This window comes from Eptatretus burgeri, chromosome 15, assembly GCF_056783735.1.
Source record: "Eptatretus burgeri isolate ZD-2024b chromosome 15, Ebu_testis_v1, whole genome shotgun sequence".
Taxonomy (NCBI): Eukaryota; Metazoa; Chordata; class Myxini; order Myxiniformes; family Myxinidae; genus Eptatretus; species Eptatretus burgeri.
The window spans coordinates 22,161,614-22,184,928 of NC_140975.1; the positions used below are offsets into that span (position 1 = coordinate 22,161,614).

Below are 23,315 nucleotides of genomic sequence, written 5' to 3' on the forward strand. Positions count from 1 at the left end.
CAGCTCTGCCATTCAGCCTGGTCCTGCAACTCTGGTCAATGGTATCCAGTGTCCCTTGAGAGACAAAATTCTTCTTTGCCCTGCGGTGAGTTCCAAGACATCCATCGGCAACATCAAAGACGGTGGTCTTGAAGGCGCTCCACAACTCTTCAGGACCCCCCAAAGCACCCAGACACCCCAAATGTCCACTCAGCCTGTTTGCAAACTCCTCAGCTACTCTCTCATCCTTGAGCTTGCCAACATCCAGCCTAGGCTGGGATGGTACCATTCTCCAGGATTTAAGGTGCAGCTTTAGAGTTGCTACAACAAGCCTGTGGTCAGTATTGAGGAACTGAGCACTCTGGTAGACTCTGCAGTTCTGGATCATCCTCCAACGACCGTCAACGAGGACATGGTCAATCTCCTTTGCCACACCGCCAGCATTGGAATACCAAGTCCAGCGATGAGCTTGTGGGTGCTGAAACCATGAACCAGCCACCCTAAGTCCATGGCTTCTTGCAAAGTCAAGGAACTTAGTGGTATTCTGGTTCATAGTTCCTTACCCATGGGGACCAACACATGTCTCATAACCATCCCTATCAGTTGCAGTCGATGCATTGAAATCCCCCAAGACTCGAAGTGTATCTCGTCTGGGGCAATGATCAACCACAGACTCGAGCGTGGCGTAGAATTTGTCCTTCACAGTGAGATCACTCGCCTCAGTCGGAGCATAGACAGAGACCAGGGAAATGACACCGAAGGAGTGACAAATCCTCAGTCTCATAATACGCTCGTTGACCGGTGTTACATCAAATATCATTGGGGTTAGCTTATTGGACACAGCTACAGCAACTCCTTGAGTATGGTAACCATCAGAGCGACCAGACCAATAGTAGGTGTAACCACCCACCATTATCTCGCCGCAATCCGGTCTCTGAACCTCAGAGAGAGCTGCAATCCCGATGTCCAAACGCTTGAGCTCAGATGATTTCAGAGACAGGTGATCATCCTCTCTTAGGGATAGGACATTCCAGGCACCCACCCGAAGGGACTGCCTCAGGTTAACCCAAGGAGACCGCCGTCTGGTGGACGACACCTCAGCACCACTCCGACACACTCTCCCGCAATCTGACCCAGGGATGTTACCCCATGGTTTTCCTCCTATCATCAAAGATTGGGGGTCCCGAAGGCTTTGCCCCATTCCCGTCATCCGATGAGCTGCCCTGCGAAGGGAAGCTGCACAGGAGGTACTCCCACGGAGTGGGTTTTCAGGTATTCCCACGGAGACAGCACACCTTGCTCCGAAATGATTTTGTCCCCTTTTGTTTGATACATTTTATCTCCCAACATTCTGCTTTCATCCTAAACATTTCCTTTTCGAAGCCATTCTGCAGAAACAAAAGCCAAACCATCGTTTGTGGAGTTCATTATTGGTTCACGAAAAAATATTTTCACGAAAAATATAAGTGACCACTATATTCGTTATTGTTGTGTGTGTCTGACTGTATTTTTGTCTGTCTGTCTGTCTGTCTGTCTGTCTGTCTGTCTGTCTGTCTGTCTGTCTGTCCCGAGCATAGCTCCGTGGGTTTTGATCCGATCCTGATGAAATTTTGGTGGGGGGTTTATATCATGATCGAGTTGTGTTTTCCTGAAAATCGGCGTGGTCCGCCCATTATGGGCGGAGCCACGCCCAAAAAACATGTTTTTAGGGGGTAGCCGATTTCAATTTGCATCTTCTCCTAGGGGTTTTGTCGAATCTGACAGGGGTTTCGGTATTTGGTTAGCCCAATGGCACCTGCATAGCCCCACAGAGCTCAATTTTTCATTTTTGTCACAAGGTCACGAAGTTAGAAAATTGCGATTTTGACATTAAAAAAATTTCTTCTCCAGGGGTTTGTCGAACCTGGCAGGGGTTTCGGTATTTGGTTAGCCCAATGGCACCTGCATTGCCCCACGGAGCTCTGTTTTTCATTTTTGTCCCAAGGTCAAGGTCACAAACTTAGAAAATTGCGATTTTGACATAAAAATCCATCTTCTCCGAGGGGGTTTTTCGAATCTGGCAGGGGTTTCGGTATTTGGTTAGCCCAATGGCACCTGCATAGCCCCACAGAGCTCGATTTTTCATTTTAGTCCCAAGGTCAAGGTCACAAGGTCATGAACTTAGAAAATTTCGAATTTTGACATAATAATCAGACGACCGCCCAAACTTTAAGAGCTAGGATGACAATATTTTTATGCATAATCTTGAGGTCATTCCCCACCTAAAGTCTTGAAACCATTTTTCTCTATCTCCAACACCTTGCCCGTGGCGCCCCCTTCAAGTTTGTTTTTACGCTGATTTCATCAAAGTATGGATAATCCAAGGAGTGCGGAATGCCATATAGCCGATATGACGTTATATTGTTCCTGGAATGTTCCAGAGGAAGTTTTGCACCAAAGGTCATAATCCTTTACCTTTGACCTTTAAAGTTCACAAAGGTCAAATTTTCAAAGTTGTGGGAATCGAACCGGGTTTTCGACCTTCTTCGACGAACTAACTCCATTAAGCTATAGCACGTATCCTCTTTCCTTATTTTAATGTCCACAACATTGTTTTGGGACCTTTAAAGGTTATGCAAAGGTCAAATTTTTTAAGTTGTTGAACAAAACCGGGTTTTCGACATTTTGCAGCTAATAACCTGTCACTCGTACCACATCATGTTGATCATTTTTATAACTTGGTCAAACATTATCACATTGTCTCATCCTTGACTTCTGAAACAATCTACATCGTCAAATACCGCTCGTGAACCATCGTCGTCTTCAGACTTGTGTGGTCTATTATTTAAACGCTCTTCATGTTGTTGGGAGGCGAAGTGAAAAAAAAGAGGCCTGGATAACATTTTAAAATCATTTCATATTTGAAGCTGGCATCCACCATGGATAGTTAGGCCATGGGGTGGTGCTTTGGACCCGGGTGAATGCCACCCCAGATTTTTCCGAAAAGGGTCTTAAATTAACCCTTTTCCCAAAAAACACAATTTGGAAAATTGTCCAAAATGTGGGGTGGAGGTTTACATTATTGCTCATTAATTAGCCAATAGTCACAAAGCAGCAACTGACCACTTACCTTGTCGCTACAAACATTAGCTACAAGTTGATAGTAAAACATTTCAATGGGGTGATTATTGAGGGCTCCAAGGTCCAAAACGTCATGTGACCCTGAAAACCCATAAATTTAGGCTACTGCTTTGTTTAAAGCCCAGAATAAATATTAATATTCAATATAGATCTTTAAAACAAATATTGTTTTAAAGTAGACATATGTGGGCAGTTTTCTGAAAAAACTCACATTACTCAATCTTAAAAGGGGTATGAATTAAAGAGGGTCAATGTTGGGCCCTTTTTTCCCATTTTTCCCCAAAAATCTGAAAAATCGGAATTTCAGGTTTGTCAACTTTATTTTCAGCAATGATCACATGGATACCACAGTTCATATAGTTTGCATATTTGGGCCCTATGAGATGAAGATGTAAGTGGATACAAGGGGTACGGGGGAAAGGGAGGAATTTGGACCCCTTGAATCCTAAATTACTTAATTTTAGTCAAATGCCTTGATAGGATCTGACAAGTACCTACATGTATTGTGAAATTAGTGCGTTTTGTCAATATGGATTAATTAACTATGATTCAAATGATTGGATAGTAGAACTGAAGGGTCCAGCAGCACACTACATGGACAGTACCTGTGGTAAAATGTTAGGCATTTGTAGGTAGGCGTACTGGTCTACATGAATGTGCAAGAAGTACTACTACTTGAATAACCATGGAGGTATACCTCCATGGAATAACCAGCTGATATCCTCATCCACATGGTTGTTTGAGTTGTGACACACTCCACCACAGAAACAGCTAGCGATACCAGGTATACCATTAGCAGCACATCCACATCGACCTGTCCAACCACCTCGGCATTGACTTGTAACGAGTTGCAGACATTTTTCTGGTACAGAATCCAGTGTCGTTAGGATTGGCTTCAATGTGTTCCCTTCCTTTTTCCAGCCTCTAGTTATTGGATCGGAGAGCACTTGTATGGGTTCAAGTGCTTGCCTCCAGACACAGCTTTGATAATTTGCTCTTTCAACATGATGCTGAAGGGCATCCTTAGTAGGAGGGAGGGATTCAAGTGACTTTCTTCCCTTGACGAATCAGTGGTGTCACTTCATTGATATGTTCCATGTTGTCATTCCCTGTATACAAAATGCACACAAACTTTTCAACTTCACCAAATGTCATTTCAGAAAGTTTGTGCTCTCCCAAGCCACTAAGCAAAGATGGGTATTGCAGGAAGACCTTCCAGGCACTCTTTTTACCTTTCCCTGAGAACTGGCTCATGGAATCGCACTCTGTGAGGGCATGGAATGGGATCAGGTTCTGCTTCACTTATGATGGAATATCTATCAAGTGAACTGGAATGTTTTTTTTTTGTGTTTTTTTAGTGTTCCTGCTCTCATCCAAATTTCTGAACTGGACCCTGGCAACAATTCTGTGGCCATCACCAAGACGTCTGTGTCTTTGCAGTTTATAATTATTTTTTCAAATCCTTGTTCTAAAGCATCTTTCGCATGGAGCGGAATACGAGTGTCCGCTTCTTCATGGTTTGCACGTAAATGGGATATGTCCCTCTCGCTAGTGGTGAATGTCTCTATCACGTTCTCAAATCCCCCTGCTATGACCAGTTCTCCATTTGTAGGAACCCTGCCAGACTGGGCCCTCAGCTCGTTGCTGAGGAAAGATGCCAGGTTTTCCTTGTTGGCAGATAAGCTGATATATTGTTTCCAGTTTTGGGGCAGTTTCTATTGTCAATACGCCGCCTGATTGGTCGAATTGACCCCGTCCGCTGTTCCCTTGTGCCGCTTTTGATAGACAAGTCATTGTATCTGTCAAATAAAACATCTACTCTACAACATGTGGCACTGTAATTGTTCAATACCTTGGTTACGAATGTGTCAGCCAAGTCTCCAAATATCTTTGCACCATCTGGTTTTCCAGTTTGTTGAATTAGTGCTGGTCCATCTATTACTACAAATGACTTCTTGTCACTCTTTGCAATCTCGCTTTTTACATCCACATCCTCAATCAGTAGTGTAGCTAGGTCTGCCTTATTGCCCTTATTTAATTTGAAATTGGTAGATGCAAGGGAAAGTGGGACTGGACTCAATTCATGTTCTAAAATGCTTTTTATGTCGATTTCCCGACAACCCTGAGATGCAACTAATAGTCTTCTTAGAAGATCTCTGTCAGCCTTTATGGTCTTCTCTTTACCTCCACCATCTCGGATTTTGACATGGTACATGCTCTCTCGCGTTTTTGGTTTATGGCGCGTCATTTTTGAATAAAAGTCCTCTGACTTTTCCTTGAGTCGCACTGTGACAAACTCCTCCAAGGCCTTCTCTCCCATGGATTCAGCATTGATTAGAGCGCTGGCTATATCATCAGGTGCCACATCTGATGTGGTGATGACAACAAGTTCATTGGACAAACTGTCAAAGACTTGGAAGCGCTCCAGTTCATGGACCAACTTCTTCGTATCAGATTCGTCACGTTCTAGTCGAGCTGGTCCAGCTTCTTGGTGTCCCCAGTCACTGTTTATATCATCAATATCCATGTTAAACATTTTAAATGTGGCATCAGATATGGCAGATTTTTCATTCAGAGTTAAACACCATTTGTCCCTTGCAGAAACAATCCTTGTGATCCCAACTAATCCTCCACATACCTTGGCCACTCTGTTTATGTGCTCTAATGCTTGGTCTGTTGCAACCTGACAAAACTTCGATTCTGAACGCTTGATGGAGAATTGTCCATTTTCAAATTGGCGGTGGACCATGGGTGCCGTCTGGGAGGCTGCGCATCTCCGCAAGGTAGATTGTGCCCCAACGTGCATAATTTGTGTGATCGTATTGATGGAACATTGGTAACATCTTTGCAAATGACTCCAGGTGCAGACTCCAATTTCCTTCTCGGTCTGCTCGAATGAAAGCCAACAGTGTGAATACTGTCTCCACAGCACATACGTTTTCTTGTTGACGTTACTTTTGTCAAACTCAATTTAATTTGTCAATCAATTTAAACATTTCCGACATGAGACCCACAAGGTGTTCATAATCATGATCAAGCTTCTCATCATGAATCCATTTTCTGGAATGAAAGAAGAAAATTCAATAAATTAAAATTTTTATTTATATTTAAGTTGAAAATCAATCTTTTTTAACAATAAACATTTAAAAAAAAAAACTTGATTTGTTAAATCCCCGAGAGGGATTTACAATGGACAATTTCAAAGGTTCATTGAGTGGCTATTACCCATGATTTACATCCAGAAGACGTGTCTTTATGGCAATGACTTCTATGATGATGCACAGATTCATAAATTATCCATATGGTGCATCTTCATGATGATAGTTACCTTAGTTGCACTTCACTTAGTTCTGAATTTACATCTAAATGAGATAACCCCTCAACTCACAGAGACTATTGCATCATGGCTCATGCACAAGTTTCTGATTTCTTGTCTGTTATTATGGCATTGTATTGTATAGTCTGTTATTATTGCATTGTATAGCTCAATATGTGATTGAAGAAACGGATTTAATAAACCAACCTACCTAGCAATTGTATCCATCAAAGTCATGTAAATGAGATATATTTTGAAAGATGGAATAATAGAATGACAACAATGCACTTTCACTTCAGTGAACTCAACAGCAAAGCTGCCCTCTGTTGACTGAAAGCAACACTTTTATGGGAGAATTTATTATTTTGTCGCCCTTCAATAAATTGTTGCAGCAAGCATTTTTTAACTAAAAAATCGACCGTTATGCAGTTGCTGTGGGCCCCTACACATAATTTAGGTTGAAAGGGGTCCAAATTCCTCCCTTTCCCCCGTACCCCTTGTATCCACTTACATCTTCATCTCATGGGGCCCAAATATGCAAACTATATGAACTGTGGTATCCATGTGATCCTTGCTGAAAATAAAGTTGACAAATCCGAAATTCAGATTTTTGGGAAAAAGAGGCCAAATTTGACCCTCTTTAATTCATACCCCTTTTAAGACTGAGTAATGGGATGTTTTTCAAAAACTGCCCACATATGTCTACTTCAAAACAATATTTGTTTTAAAGAGCTATATTGAATATTAATATTTATTCTGGGCTTTAAACTAAGTAGTAGCCTAAATTTAGGGGTTTTAAGGGTCACATGACGTCTTGGACCCTGGAGCCCTTAATAATCACCTGATTGAAATTTTTTACTATCAACTTGTAGCTAATGTTTGTAGCTACAAGATAAGTGGTCATTTGCTGCTTTGTGGCAATTGGCTAATTGGTAATGAGCAATAATGTAAATCTCCACCCCACATTTTGGACAATTTTCCAAATTGTGTTTTTTGGGAAAAGGATTAATTTAAGACCCTTTTCGGAGAAATCTGGGGTAGTATCCACCCTGGTCCAAAGCACCACCCCATGGCCTAACTATCCATGGTGGATGCCAGCTTCTAATATGAAATGATTTTTAATATGTCATTTTCTGGTTTTGCCTCCCTACTAATGTGCTCTCTTTCCATTACGTTTGTAATATAATGAGCCAGTTTAATCTGTGCATTAATCTGCATAACTTGTATTCACCCAACGTGCTCTATTCCAAGTTTATCATCATGTACCAAGTGCTATGCAGAGCGTCGGTTCTGTTGAAGCAGTTTCTTGGCTTGGTTACAAACCTGGATGGGTCGCCACTCCCACACACATTCCACATTAAATTTGCTCCTTCGAAGTATTTTGAGCTTACATTAAAAAAAGAGATTGCCAAAGAGCCTTTAACATTGTTACAGGTTTGCTTGAAAATGATTCCAACACTGTGCTCTTTGTGCCAGGTAAACGTATCCTGTGTATGGTTGGTGCTGGGATCTCGACGTGTAAGTACACATTTCTTCAATGCACATCTTTATGGTCATTTTATTTTTCTTTAATTTGAAACTGTTTGTTTGATTTACAAATGGCTACAATTGGTCGATCTGGTCCCTGCATATCAAGTACTCCAGATAGTTCCTTCAATATTTGGCTCCATTTATAATCATTCCGGGGTCATTATAACCCCTTTTTATTGAGGTATCCTAGCTGACAGGATGGCCTGGAGGTACGCACACTCGTCTCCAAGGTGTCTCGCCTGGGCTTGAATCCTGACCCAGCTATAAACTGTCATCCCTGTGTTTCACAGGCAGGGCAATTCATCAGTGTGTGCCGTCCCTCGGATGGACGTTAAACTGGGGTCCCGTCTGCCAGCATTCATTGGTGGACGTTAAAGATCCCACGTTGTCCTTTGCGAAGAGTAGATGGCCATTTCGGAGAGATAGAGTAAGGGTGCGAGGCTTGAAAGGATTGAAGGACATATTCCAAGTGTTTGACCAGATCATGATCCTATCAAAATCTGCAGAGAGGTTGCTGCATGCTTATCTGAAGATAAGAAATGCTATGTGAGAGAGTAGAGTCATTGGAAAGAAATAAAAGAGGACGTTCCAGACTCAGAAAGATCGTTGATGAAGATTAGGAACAGGACAAGTCCCAGAACACTACATTGGGGTACTGCAACCTTAACAGGGAGATGAGATGAACGCATCCCATTGAGATCCACACATTGGCTACGATGGTAGAGGAAGTCTGTAAGCCTTGGATGCCATAGGCAGAGAGTTTGGAGAGCATTGCGGGATGCCAGACTGTATCAAATGCTGGAGATATGTATAGAGAGACTGCTCTGATCTCATGTCTGACATTGAGGGCCTCCACCCATTGTTGGGTAAATCCAAATTTTTTTCCAATTTGTCAAGGGATGCTGCAGCTTTTGCAATCTAAGATCTGACTTTGTCTTCCCCAATTCAATCCTTGGTGACTTGTCCCCAGGTAGGTGAATTTCACTACTCTTTCCAGTGGGGTCTGCCCAATCTTGAGTTTTGTATTATCATGTGTTTGGAGCTATATTCAAGAACTGTGTTTTCTTTGTATTGATTTTCAGGTCAATACTGTTCCACTTCTTGGGTATGGCATCTGCCTTCTTTTGCATGTCGTCTGAATTTATGCAAATACGAGGAATATCTTCTGCAAACTGAAGGTCCTCTCTGATTAGGTCTACAGGTGACTCAATGTTTCGCAGCACACACCCGTGCCTTACACCGATCAAGATCTTGAACCATTCTGTAACTCCATCTTCTGTTTTAACACAGCTTTCCATTCCATCGTACATGTTCTCAAACATCCCCACAAACTTATCTGCGATACCATAATGTCGAAGTATAATCCGTGGAGATTTCCTGTCTTTGCTGTGAAACACCTTTTCGAAGTCTATGAAATTTGTCTGTAAAGTTCGGATTCCTTCAATGATCCTTCCTCAGATAAAGTTTGGTCATGACACGATCTTGATTTGTCTCAACCCTGCTTGCTCCTCTCGAAGTCCCTCGTCCACGGCATCGCATTGAACACTTTTCCCAGAAGAAAGAAAAGCGTAATGTCTCCCCAATTTTGAAGTCCATAAGATCATGTTTTTGGGGGATTTATCATATTTTCCCTTCCATCGGATTTTCTTCTCATTTCAAGGCAGTATTACAGATATTCAGTCACTGTTTTCCAATGTCTTCTCCAACAGCTTTTATCATCTGCTCCTGGTGTTTTCTCATTCTTAAGTTTCTTTATGGTATCTCTAATTTCTGAAATCTGGAATATGCATTTCAATAAAATAGACATTATCAAATATTTTCGACTTGCACTGCTCAGGATAAAACCACAAGCAGATGATGAAGAAGCACCAAACTCTCATTTATAAAGTCACAATGCAATGTCCTCATGATTGATTGGTCCTGTATCTACAACCGAGTGACGTGTTGTCATCATCAATGTGAATTTTGTTGGGTGGAGGTGGTTCGTCAAACACCTCCTGAAAGTGTTCAGCCCATCTGCTCCTTTTGTCATCTGATGAAGTAATTGCCTTTTGTTGTGACATGCAGACCAATTTCAATAGCCTCTCTCTCTTACGTCTGGGAATTGATGAGCTTAACAGGACGTAGACAAATGAAAGTATTTTCAAATCTATCTCAAGTAGCGGTTTATATAGATCCTTATTCCCATGTACATTGATCAATGTGTATACATACATTGCAGTCTGCTGCTGTCGATGCCAATTGGTGGAACATGGTGGATGAGAGGGCAGGTTGGTGAAGAATGCAATTTGTGAAGGATTAATGAAGTCATCTATTTTGTTGTTTTATGAGCAGCTTTAGCTGTTGGAGCCGATTAAACATACATTAAGTTTGTTGTTGATGTATCGTATCATGGAGTACAAATTCATTTACACTTATTTATTTATTTTTAATCTGCATTCTCAACCCAGCTGCAGGAATTCCGGACTTTCGTTCTCCTGGCTCTGGACTCTACCACAACTTGCAGAAGTACAATCTTCCTCATCCACAGGCTATATTTGAAATGTCATACTTTAAGGTTTGGATTTGTGTGATCTCATCCTGCCTTTCTCATCGACTTTCCTCTTTGCTGATCGTAACAGACTGTGAAATTTGCCTTAGGCATGGCATGTCATTCCGAGCTTCAAACCGTTCCAAATTGTTTGCCAGATCAAAATCTTGCCACTTTGGCTTCATCTTGTTTTTCCTTTAAAAATAACTTTGCTGGCCTGGTTTCAAGAGACTGAGTTTAAGATTTCCACATTAGCCTTGTCGCACCACATAGTAACAACTCGGACAAACGAGCGTAACTAAACCAGAGGTCAGCATTAGTAATTCAGGATTACTTTTGAGAAGATTGGTTTCAATGGAAGAGAATGTTTATACTTTGGCTTTGTTGCTCTGCTTATTGTGCTAACAGCATTTCCATCATTGCCAGGTTGCTAGAATGCTATTTGCTCGCTACATATAATCCTACAATTTTGTTTCAGATGAATCCACAGCCTTTTTTTACACTGGCAAAGGAGCTGTACCCTGGAGAATTTAAGGTGATACTCAAGCATATCAAACGATGCCTTAAAATAACGAATGTTAACCCCTCATTTTGAGAATATTTATTTTGGGATGGTGCCGAGTGAGCCCGTGTGTGTGTGTGTGTGTGTGTGTGTGTGTGTGTGTGTGTGTGTGTGTGTGTGTGTGTGTGTGTGTGCGCGCGTGCGTGTGCGCTTTTTTATACACGTGTGTGCCCTCCCGTCCCCCGGCTATAACTTTCATTTTTACCATTTGAAATTTGTCATCAAATTTTCAACAAACCTTTATTATCAGAATATACGGAACACCAATTAACAATTGGGTAAAAAGGTTGCCATCGTCTGCTACCTTTTTGGCTGCTGGTTGCATCATTGGTTAGGGGCTGATGTGCCCCTATTATTAGTACACTGGTACTCATTCCGCCGACCTCGGAAGGATGGCAAGCTGAGTCAACCCCGTGGTGTTAATTCAGCAGGGACAAACGGGGCTCAAACTCAGGACCCTAGGATCCCAAGCCACCACCCTAACCTCTAAGCGAACACCAGGCTGGGTAAAAAGGTAAAGCTCACAAAATCATCAATTTTCATTTTATTGACTTTAAATTTGAAGAGAATTTGCATATTGAGTCACGTCACTGAATTAGTTCACCAATCAAAAGTTAGAAGCATATTTTGTTGAGGTCCAAAGGTCCAAAGTCGCAGCAACTGATTTCACAAGTATCGGTCGGTCTATGACCCCTTTTTTGTTTGTCTGTCTGTCTCCACGCCATAACGTTTTTATCATTTGAGCTTTTGTCATCAAGTTTTCAACCAACATTTTGGATGACAATGTGGAGAACAAGAATTGGAAAAACTTTTTGTTTTTGCTTGTTTAATTTGAGTACAAAGTGGACATGGATGGGTATTACATTTTGGGATGCTTTGTCGTTTCGTTTCAAGCTAGACTTTGTTTCATGGATGTTTTCTTAATACCCCCCTCGTACCTCATTTTCAGCCGACAGTCAGCCACTACTTTATGCGCTTTCTGCGAGATAAGGGACTCTTGCTTCGCTGCTACACCCAGGTATGCACTCCAACACTTCTGTCGGACGTTGGCCTGCCTGGCATCCCCTCCCATGCAAGCACATAGCTCATGGTGCGGCGATCGCACATTCAAATTCCATATACTCTCGTTATTCATCCACTGTCTATTAATGACATAGTGAGTACACTGTCTCCAAGCAGCTCTTATCCTGCATGTACTGAATGTAAATTTAAACTCATCCATGAGCCAGAGATGCTGTCAAGGAAAATGTATAATGATGCTGTGCAAACATCAAAGGGTGCATTTTTGAAGACTGCACTGTGTGGCTATGTGTTGAACCACCTCTGCCACATCAACTGAACTCGGCGTTTTCTGAATTGAAAATTCGATGCATTATGTCGAAGCGTGTGCTCAGATCCTAGGAGGCATTGGCTATTATTGTGCATACCGTCACTTCATTTTGAGGCAATCTTCAGTGTTTATGATAAATGATGGAGGCAATAATTACGAATGGAAGGAAACACACTCCGGTCAACAGCAGAGCCCCACTTGGGCAATTCCCGATTCTATTCGGACGAACAACAACACATTGGACATATTTCGCACCACCAGAACATCGACACGCTGGAGCGAGTGGCTGGACTCACGGACGATAACCTTGTGGAGGCCCACGGATCCTTCCACACGTCACATTGCCTGGGCTGCCAAAAGGCCTTCCCGCTGACGTGGATGAAAGGTGAGGTCGATTTACCTTCATGGTTTCTTGAGGGTGTGCCGGAAAAACGACTTTGTGTGGCAAACATTCCCATGCACCTTGATACGTGGTCCAGAGATATGTTCCAAGCACTTCCCTTTTCGTCTTTTGGAAAGTAATGCTTTTCTTCTTTAGTATGCAGCACAAGGCTGCTAATAGTTTAATTAGCTGGTAGTGTGGCTGTGCTGCTGATGAAGTGCCCCCTGTAGGTTAGAGCAGGAATTTGGATATTGTTGAAGTTGCCGGCAATAATTCGCCGACTTTGCGAAGGACACCATGGGATATTTTGCATTCAATAACTCGTGCCGGCAGATGGGACGCCAAGTTTAACTTCCATCCGAGGGACAGCAAACACCGACTCACCCTGCCAACGAAAACCGGGATGACAGTTTATAGCTGGGCCGAGATTCAAACCCAGGCTAGACAGCTCAGAGGCGAGTGTGCGTACCTCGAGGCCATCTTGCAAGGCCAAAAAGGAGCGATTTTTTGGTTGCAGTTGAGCACTGTTTTACTACAGCACTGCTTCGTACAAGTTAACACGTGTTGGTGTTTTTTATTTATTTATTTGTTCTGACCTTTATTTTATTCATATAACAACACCAAGTCTTATAAACCTGTCTTGGATCAGTGGGTGGGATGAAATAGCATTTTAATAGGACACGAGGGCCACAGAGCAACAACAATAATCCTGTGACAGTTGGGCTTGAAGCGTCACCACCCAGCCCAATGCAGTGATGTTATCCGGCACAGCGAACGCTTTAGCAGTTTTTGTTCCATCGGACGATGTATGCTTGGCACTTGCAGAATTATTCCATCGGACTTTTAACTGGGCTAAAGGAATAAAAGTTCGAACTAAATCTAGATGCTGTTCACAGAATTGGAGGGCATTGTTAACTGGAGAGTTTATAGAAGACATTACCCTGTAAGGACATGGGTTGGGACTGCGAGCAGCAAAGTTGATTGGTCGAGATGATGTAAAATGCAGCAACTGCTAAACGGAACATTTTAAAAAGTACCAAAAAGACGATTTGTGTTCTGCAGTGTTCAAGTATATAAATCGATTGAAATAAAATAAAGATTGTCAAGGTTTTGTAGAAAAAGGGGCTGATAGGATGGCCGAGAGGGGAACGCACACTCGCCTCTAAGCCGTCCATCATGGGTTTGATTACTAACCCAGCTATAAACTGTCAGCCCCATGTTTCACAGGTGCAGGGAGATTCATCAATTTGTGTGCTGCCCATCGGATGAACGTTAAACGGTGTCCCATCTGCCAGCATTAGTTGGTGGACATTAAAGATCCGATGGTGTCCTTCGCAGAGTAGGCGAGCTATCGCCAGCACCATTGCGAAATAACAAATTCCTGCCCTCACTAGTCGAACGTCAAGCCTGGCCAGCCGGTTGTGCTTTTTGTTTGTGTCCTTTATGATATCCTTAAAAACAGTAAATTTCCTGTTAGGAATGAGTTTCAATTTTGTTTCATTGCTAGACAGAGCAAATTAACAAGTCTGAAGACGACGATGGTTCACGAGCAGTATTTGACGATGTAGATTGTTTCAGAAGTCAAGGATGAGACAATGTGATAATGTTTGACCAAGTTATAAAAATGATCAACATGATGTGGTACGAGTGACAGGTTATGAGCTGCAAAATGGCGAAAACCCGGTTTCGTTCAACAACTTAAAAAATTTGACCTTTGCATAACCTTTAAAGGTCCCAAAACAATGTTGTGGACATTAAAATAAGGAAACAGGATACGTGTTATAGCTTAATGGAGTTAGTTCGTCGAAGAAGGTCGAAAACCCGGTTCGATTCCCACAACTTTGAAAATTTGACCTTTGTGAACTTTAAAGGTCAAAGTTCAAGGATTATGACCTTTGGTGCAAAACTTCCTCTGGAACATTCCAGGAACAATATAACGTCATATAGGCTATATGGCATTTCGCACTCATCGGATTATCCATACTTTGATGAAATCAGCGTAAAAACAAACTTGAAGGGGGCGCCACGGGCAAGGTGTTCTTGATAGAGAAAAATGGTTTCAAGACTTTAGGTGGGGAATGACCTCAAGATTATGCAAAAAAAATATTGTCATCCAAGCTCTCAAAGTTTGGGCGGTCGTCTGATTTTTATGTCAAAATTCGAAATTTTCTCAGTTCATGACCTTGTGACCTTGGGACGAAAATGAAAAATCGAGCTCCGTGGGGCGAGGCTGGTGCCATTGCGATAACCAAATATCGAAACCCCTGTCAGATTCAACAAAACCCCGAGGAGAAGATGCAAATTGAAATCGGCTACCCCCTAAAAACACGTTTTTTGGGCGTGGCTCGGCCCATAATGGGCGGACCACGCCCATTTTCAGTAAAACACAACTAGATCATGATATTGTTGCGGTTGAGGAAATTCGCAAACCACCATTCAGGTCCCGTAGGTGAGATATCTCTGTAAGTACATGTGTAGTTCGCCCCAAACCCGTTGTTTAGAGGGAATAAAGGTAATCCATTCGGGCTGCGACCCTTTTAGATAGCCATTTTTATGTTCTATCTTTATTTTGAACCAACCACGTCTCAACCGCCATCACACAATAACCACCACCGCAACGCCGCTTCACAACAACAACAACGCCAACAGCCACAACCTTTACCTTCACAACTCGCTCCCGCAAACATCGCATCACCGCCATTCCAAACGTCGCCATGGCCATAAACCACCACAATAAACCCTCCACCACCTTCACCTCTCCTCCTTCTACCGCCATTCCCGCACCACTTGTGAGCACCGAGCGTCAGGCTGTCCTGGACTCGTACAAGGTGCGCGCCGAACCGCGAGTGCAAAGTGCGGCCTTTCCGAGGAGAATTCGGATCAGGAATGATACACGCCCACTTCTGATCTGTCCAATCAGCAAGCGCGGGGCGGTTTGGCCCCGCTTCCAGGCGCGTCGGTGTAGAATCGCGATATACAAATTCTAGGATCAGGGGAGGCTCACGCCCCTTTTTCTCCGTCCAATGGGCGAGCGTGGCTCCACCCCCGAGCTCGTTCTGATCCAGAAATTTGCATATGGGTTCTCCTGCCGGCCTATAAAGCGCCGAGCGCGGGGCGAATTTGGCAGTCAGTTCGAGAAGAGTCAGTCTGGAGAGGTCGGAGAGCCGAGTGGAGCTCGCAGTCTGTCGGGGTTCGAAGTCTGTTGGGGAGCTGCAGAGAGAGGAAGCCTGGAGCGTGGTCGAGTCGGTTTGAGCGCAGAGTCGACCTTGGAGGAGCGGGGAGTGAGTCGGGAGGCGAGGGCGTACAGGTGGTTTGCTGTAGTCGGCTGAGGAGAATTGGGGAAGAGACCGAATAGCTCGGGTCCGAGGCAAGGAAGACGGCGGTCGGCGACGAGCTCGCAGTGGAATCGCTCGTCGCGGGACCCAAGCAAGCCAGCTATCCTCTTTCCCCAGAGCATCAACAATTCCCCCCTTCCACCCCCCCCCCGCGCTGAGATAGTGCGAAAAGGGGGGCCCCGTTCCCACCCCACTCCAAGCAGTGCCAACGAAACCCGCGAAGGAGCGCGGAGTCGGGGCGCCGCCGCGCCACCACATTGGCGGCTCATCACAAAGACACGGGTAGGATCCACCCGGTCTCGCGGACCTGACCGCTCTTTCAGGTCCTGCGCAAATATTGGCCCACAGGCCCCGTCTGCCCCCTTGTCTTTGAGGGAGGCCCTTTTGTTTTGCTTTTGAGTAAATGTGTTGTTTGCGCAGTCTGTAAAGTAAAACTGTGCAAGTGTTGCCGTGTGCACGCGTAGTCGGTTGTAGATCCGCATTGTTGTGTTTCTTTTGTAGCATTTGATATATGTGCATTCTGTTTAATTGTATATGTGTGCTCTCCGCGTGCCGCGGAATAAATGTGCCTCATGTTGAACTGTTTTCCCGTTTCGCTTCGTCTTTTCTTTAATTGAATCTCCATCTTGCTTCACGTAAAGGGTTGGTAGTGGGCTTAATTCGCCCGATAATTAATCGGAACCGTCGAGGCCGACGATAACACCGCTCGGTTATCCCGATAGTACGGAACGTGTCGCTTAAGTGGCCCGTGTCCGGAGTCGACCTGCGGTGAGGTGCGATCGTCCGGTCTACCCTCCGCGTGGGTACTTAGGTAGGTCGAATTTGGCGAACAACCCTATCCCACGCGGGGGGCCGATTTGGCACTATCGTGGTGAGGTCGAAAGGCCCACCCGTGACTAGCTCCCGGCGTTAGTCCGAGCGGGTCACGACAGAATTGTCCGTCTGGTGGGCGACGTGCCGCGATTCGAGTTACGTGGCCGTTCGCACGCCGGCGGGCGCGAATTCGCAACAATATAAACCTCCCACCAAAATTTCATCAGGATCGGATCAAAACCCATGGAGCTATGCTCGGGACAGGTTGCACTCTTGGTTTCACCCACAGCCAAAGCTCTGGTACTTGTACTGTCCACCATTAAATGGTGGTGTAACATTGGACAGTGGAGGTTGTATTTGTCTTAAAAGAGGGCAAAATATGACTATTATAAATTGTGTTACTCTATGACACTGTATTAGATCTACTTTCATTCAGATGTTCATTTTGTTTTAAAATATTACTGGGAAGGACAATACAGCAACTGACTATGTTGTATCTCAATGTGAAATGAAAATGTAAAATAATTAATCAGTAGCTTTTCAAATGCAGCACAGGAAGCGGCTGCCTTAAACGGAAACAGACAGACAGACAGACAAACAGACAGACAGACAGACAGACAGACAACAATAACGAATATAGTGGTCACTTATATTTTCCGTGAAAATATTTTTTCGTGAACCAATAATCTCGCTCCTCTCTGCACATGTGTGATAGGGACAAATTTGGAGGCAAAGTACTGCTTTAAACTACCCGTTAATTTTCCAATTCAAAATTTAATATTCAATTGAAATAAAGCTGTTCCTCGATCATAAACTGACGTTTGTCGACAGTCAGGCAGCAGTGAACCAATTGTTTAACCCCACTTTTCACTTCGCGTGCGCAGGGTAATTATCCCTTTGAGTTTGATGACTATGAGCGACATGGGGTTTCCGAGATGTCGAGCAAAAACTAAGATGACTCCATCCACACACACAGGCCTGACCACCCCCAATGTCATGAGTAAACAGTTCAGTCTTAACTTCTGTACATTGCAGTCATGTGTACCCACTTGGGAGGATAATTAACCCCCAGTACATAATGCCTGCACGGTCATGGTCAAAGACTGCTCATTATTCAAAACATTGGACCCGAAACTTTATTTCCGGGCAACTCCACTAATTGGTGGTGCTCTCAGTTTATCTTTTCGCAACTTCGTATTTTGACTTTTCCTTCAATTTTGTGTTCTTGTCTTTTTCATATTATTACCCTCGCTGAAGGAGAGGTCATTGCATTTGTTTCCGTTTGTCTGTTTGTCCACACAGAACTTCCGTGTTTTTCTCCGCAACCGCTTGTCGGATGGAGACAATTTTTTCCAAAGGTGTCTCCTCTTGTAGAATGTTTTCATCATAATTCTGACGTCATAGGTCATGTGGTGTGGCAGCAATGTTGGAAAAACGGAAAAACTTTGGACCTCTCTATCTCTGAAACCGCACCAAAGAAAAAAAATTGAAACTTGGCACATGGCAAGTACTCATGGGGAATTAATGTGATTTATTTTTATGACATCATAGGTGCCTTCGTAATGTCGTCATAATTGCATATGTATAACACTACATCTGATCAGTATGAAAAATTTTGAGGGTCATCTAGGGATAAAATTGTGCACAGAAAAAAAAATTGATGACATCATCGGTCATTTGATTCGGCAGCCATGTTGTTTAAAAAAAAAAAAAAGACCTTCAAAATCATCTTCTCGGAAGTGGCTGAATATATCGAGGTGAAACTTTACTACACGTATGACCGCCTGTCTATGAGGAACAAAATGTTCACACATATGTTATCATAGGTCATATGGTTTGGCAGCCATATTGGATTTACCCAAAAACCTATAAAAAAATACACCACTCAAAAGAAGTCCTGGCAAGGGTCCACAATCTCTGATTGCTCTTTTTCTTTTCCTATTGGAATGGTGTGTGGATTTGGGGTGGGGGGGGGAGTGGGGTGGGGACGGGCGGTGGTGGGGAGTGAGGTGTCGAATAAATGTGCAAATGCTGACAGATCTGCATACAAATTGCAGGAGGTATTCCTGTCTGTCCTTCTTTTCCTCTCCATGAAGAGTGAAGGAATTATTTATTCATGATACTGACTGTGAAGGACATACTTCTGTTCATCACCTGCAAACCAAACTGATTGTGACCATGACTTTCATATTGCCCCACTTGCCATTCTTTATATCTGCAAATTCAACCAATGTAAACTTTGACATGTTCAACGATAATTGTCACTTGAATGTTTTATAATTGTTTTTATATCATCTATTCAGAGGAAATCTTCAAAGACAACATCCCAGTGTGTGATGAGTGTGAAGGCTTGGTCAAACCTGGTGAGTATCACTGACCCCCTCCCTTCTCCACCCCCATCACCTTGCTCTTCCATGAGCCACGATCTTCTTTTGGAAAACAAAGCAATTAAAAATACGAGTAAAGATATTCATTTCCAAAGGTTCTAAACATTTTTTTGTTGTTTTGCAGATATTATATTTTTTGGTGAATCTCTCCCTCAGCGATTCTTCCAATGTATTCAAACGGTAAATTCTTCCTTTGTTTACGAAAAGGATAATGTACTCGTTTTCCTCTTTCCCTCTTGTGGGGTTCTGTCTGCAAACGCGCAGGATGTGATGCTGAGCGTCATTCATAAAACTTGTACTGCAGGGATTTGTTCTTTGTTCTGTCCCATTTGTTCAAGGCCAGTCCGATCTCCCAGAGCATTGATGTTTCTGAAGTATACACGAGACAGAGAACACTTTTATGTTTGTGGAGGTGGGGGATACATATTACCATAGAGCAAATAGGAATGTAGAGAGTAGCATGGTCCGTGTACAATTAGTTAGCCCATCTCTGTAATAAGTATGGAGACGTCAGCTTAAGGATCGTCTTGTTTGAATGTGCACCACACAGGGGTGGTGCATGTTGATAATTAATTGGGGATTATGGTTCAGGAAATTGTGCCGTATAACCCCGACGTAAACCTCTACTGGGGTGCCGGGAGACTTTGCAAGAGAGAGTGGTGGAGATATAAACACAAAGGGCAGAGCGTTGCCTGGGGAGAGGAGGGAGGAGCATAATCGAGCAGTATGGCACGTCTGATAGTTCGTGGAGTCTGAGGAAAACAAGGACAAATGTGTCCAAGAGCCGCATCCGAAAGGTTTTGTCTTCACCAGAAGAAGAACAAGAACAAGAAGAAAAAAACAACAACAACAACTTCCGATATTTTGTCACGTTCCGCCAATAGTCCTTCATGACGAGAAAATAGTGTATTTACGAAATTACAATACATTGAATGGAATAATCTTTAAATAGTAACGTGAACTTTTCGAAACTTTAAAGCAAATGTCCGAATATATTTAAAAGTTCATGATAGACGCTCTCAAAAGGCACCGTCTATGCGAGGATGTGTACAGGTGCTCAGTATTTAAGGAGATCCGGATCCTGTATATAAAAGAGCCGAGTCCTAAAGGTTTTTTCTTCACCAGAAGAACAACAAGAAGAAGAACAATGCCGAGCTCTCTCAGAGCCACGTTCGCTACGCGAGACGCGGCTAAAAATGAGTTTTGAGGAGAACAACCCTGAGAGGATTGAGCTCGGATGAGAATGAGAAGTGAGGGGAGCCTGAAGGTACTCGGAGGAGAGCCTGGTTATGAGAAGAGAGCCGATTGAGGGGAGCCTGAAGGTACTCGGAAGAGAGCCTAGTTATGAGAAGAGAGCCGATTGAGGGGAGCCTGAAGGTACTCAGAGGAGAGCCTGGTTATGAGAAGAGAGCCGATTGAGGGGAGCCTGAAGGTACTCGGAGGAGAGCCTGGTTATGAGAAGAGAGCCGATTGAGGGGAGCCTTAAGGTACTCGGAGAGCCTGGTTATGAGAAGAGAGCCGATTGAGGGGAGCCTGAAGGTACTCGGAGAAGAGCCTGGTTATGAGAAGAGAGCCGATTGAGGGGAGCCTGAAGGTACTCTGAGGAGAGCCTGGTTATGAGAAGAGAGCCGATTGAGGGGAGCCTGAAGGTACTCGGAGGAGAGCCTAGTTATGAGAAGACAGCCGATTGAGGGGAGCCTGAAGGTACTCGGAGAGCCTGGTTATGAGAAGAGAGCCGATTGAGGGGAGCCTGAAGGTACTCGGAGGAGAGCCTGGTTATGAGAAGAGAGCCGATTGAGGGGAGCCTGAAGGTACTCGGAGGAGAGCCTGGTTATGAGAAGAGAGACGATTGAGGGGAGCCTGAAGGTACTCGGAGGAGAGCCTGGTTATGAGAAGAGAGCCGATTGAGGGGAGCCTGAAGGTACTCTGAGGAGAGCCTGGTTATGAGAAGAGAGCCGATTGAGGGGAGCCTGAAGGTACTCAGAGGAGAGCCTAATTATGAGAAGACAGCCGATTGAGGGGAGCCTGAAGGTACTCGGAGGAGAGCCTGGTTATGAGAAGAGAGCCGATTGAGGGAAGCCTGAAGGTACTCGGAGGAGAGCCTGGTTATGAGAAGAGAGCCGATTGAGGGGAGCCTGAAGGTACTCGGAGGAGAGCCTAGTTATGAGAAGAGAGCCGATTGAGGGGAGCCTGAAGGTACTCGGAGGAGAGCCTGGTTATGAGAAGAGAGCCGATTGAGGGGAGCCTGAAGGTACTCTGAGGAGAGCCTGGTTATGAGAAGAGAGCCGATTGAGGGGAGCCTGAAGGTACTCGGAGGAGAGCCTAGTTATGAGAAGACAGCCGATTCAGGGGAGCCTGAAGGTACTCGGAGAGCCTGGTTATGAGAAGAGAGCCGATTGAGGGGAGCCTGAAGGTACTCGGAGGAGAGCCTGGTTATGAGAAGAGAGCCGATTGAGGGGAGCCTGAAGGTACTCGGAGGAGAGCCTGGTTATGAGAAGAGAGCCGATTGAGGGGAGCCTGAAGGTACTCGGAGGAGAGCCTGGTTATGAGAAGAGAGCCGATTGAGGGGAGCCTGAAGGTACTCGGAGGAGAGCCTGGTTATGAGAAGAGAGCCGATTGAGGGGAGCCTGAAGGTACTCGGAGGAGAGCCTGGTTATGAGAAGAGAGCCGATTGAGGGGAGCCTGAAGGTACTCGGAGGAGAGCCTGGTTATGAGAAGAGAGCCGATTGAGGGGAGCCTGAAGGTACTCGGAGGAGAGCCTGGTTATGAGAAGAGAGCTGATTGAGGGGAGCCTGAAGGTACTCGGAGGAGAGCCTGGTTATGAGAAGAGCCGATTGAGGGGAGCCTGAAGGTACTCGGAGAGCCTGGTTATGAGAAGAGAGCCGATTAAGGGGAGCCTGAAGGTACTCGGAGAGCCTGGTTATGAGAAGAGAGCCGATTAAGGGGAGCCTGAAGGTACTCGGAGGAGAGCCTGGTTATGAGAAGAGAGCCGATTAAGGGGAGCCTGAAGGTACTCGGAGAGCCTGGTTATGAGAAGAGAGCCGATTAAGGGGAGCCTGAAGGTACTCGGAGAGCCTGGTTATGAGAAGAGAGCCGATTGAGGGGAGCCTGAAGGTACTCGGAGGAGAGCCTGGTTATGAGAAGAGAGCTGATTGAGGGGAGCCTGAAGGTACTCGGAGGAGAGCCTGGTTATGAGAAGAGAGCCGATTGAGGGGAGCCTGAAGGTACTCTGAGGAGAGCCTGGTTATGAGAAGAGAGCCGATTGAGGGGAGCCTGAAGGTACTCGGAGGAGAGCCTGGTTATGAGAAGAGCCGATTGAGGGGAGCCTGGAGGTACTCGGAGGAGAGCCTGGTTATGAGAAGAGAGCTGATTGCGGAGTGATTGAGGAGAACGAGTACTGAAGGAGAACAAGTTCTGAGGAGATTGTTCTGCGTGCCTGGTCGTCGTTTTTCCCATCCCATCATCCTCCTCATCCCTCTTCATTGCCTGCTCGTGGTTGCCCCGCGCCCGTGCTTCCACCCGCTACCACCAGAGCTGAGTCCCTCGGTTTTTCCCCTTTCCCATCTGTGATTGTATCCGGAGTGAGGCGCCTTAGTTTCTTTAATTATCATTGTATATAATTATTTATTGATTGCCCCTTTTCCTCCCCACCACGACCAACTGTCATATCCCTACGCCAGTCAATCTTCCGTTTATGGTTTGGGAATAAACCTGTTTTGTTTTAAAAGAGCTGAGGTTCTCAAGTTTCGCCTCATGACCTGCACGCTCGTTGTCCTCTATAATTCGGAACATATCCAACAGGATTTAAGACCGTTCGGTACACAGTGGGATTTTAACCTCCTGCCGTGACGAGGTTGACATTAGTTAAGCGAGCTCGTCATGAGCTCAAGCCGTTGACGCGACAATACAAGAGGGCTGGAATTTGTAATTTGTTCAGGGCGCTGGCGATAGCTCACCGACTCTTCACAGAAGACCCCTTGGGATCTTCAATGCTCACAAACTATTCCTGGCAGACGTTTCCCCTACCTAAC

General features: G+C 44.5%; 1 protein-coding gene across 7 annotated transcripts in view; it reads left to right on the forward strand.

The window, feature by feature from the left end:
* SIRT2 (sirtuin 2) overlaps nt 1–23,315 on the forward strand; it is a 114,529-nt gene that overhangs the window by 89,030 nt on the left and 2,184 nt on the right. For all 7 annotated transcript variants that reach the window (XM_085856935.1, XM_085856937.1, XM_085856939.1 and 4 more), the window contains 7 exons: nt 7,892–7,933; nt 10,396–10,502; nt 10,954–11,010; nt 11,987–12,055; nt 12,629–12,752; nt 19,201–19,260; nt 19,409–19,464. In XM_085856935.1, coding sequence (XP_085713061.1) covers nt 7,892–7,933; nt 10,396–10,502; nt 10,954–11,010; nt 11,987–12,055; nt 12,629–12,752; nt 19,201–19,260; nt 19,409–19,464 — 515 coding nt within the window. The remainder of the gene's footprint in view (nt 1–7,891; nt 7,934–10,395; nt 10,503–10,953; nt 11,011–11,986; nt 12,056–12,628; nt 12,753–19,200; nt 19,261–19,408; nt 19,465–23,315) is intronic.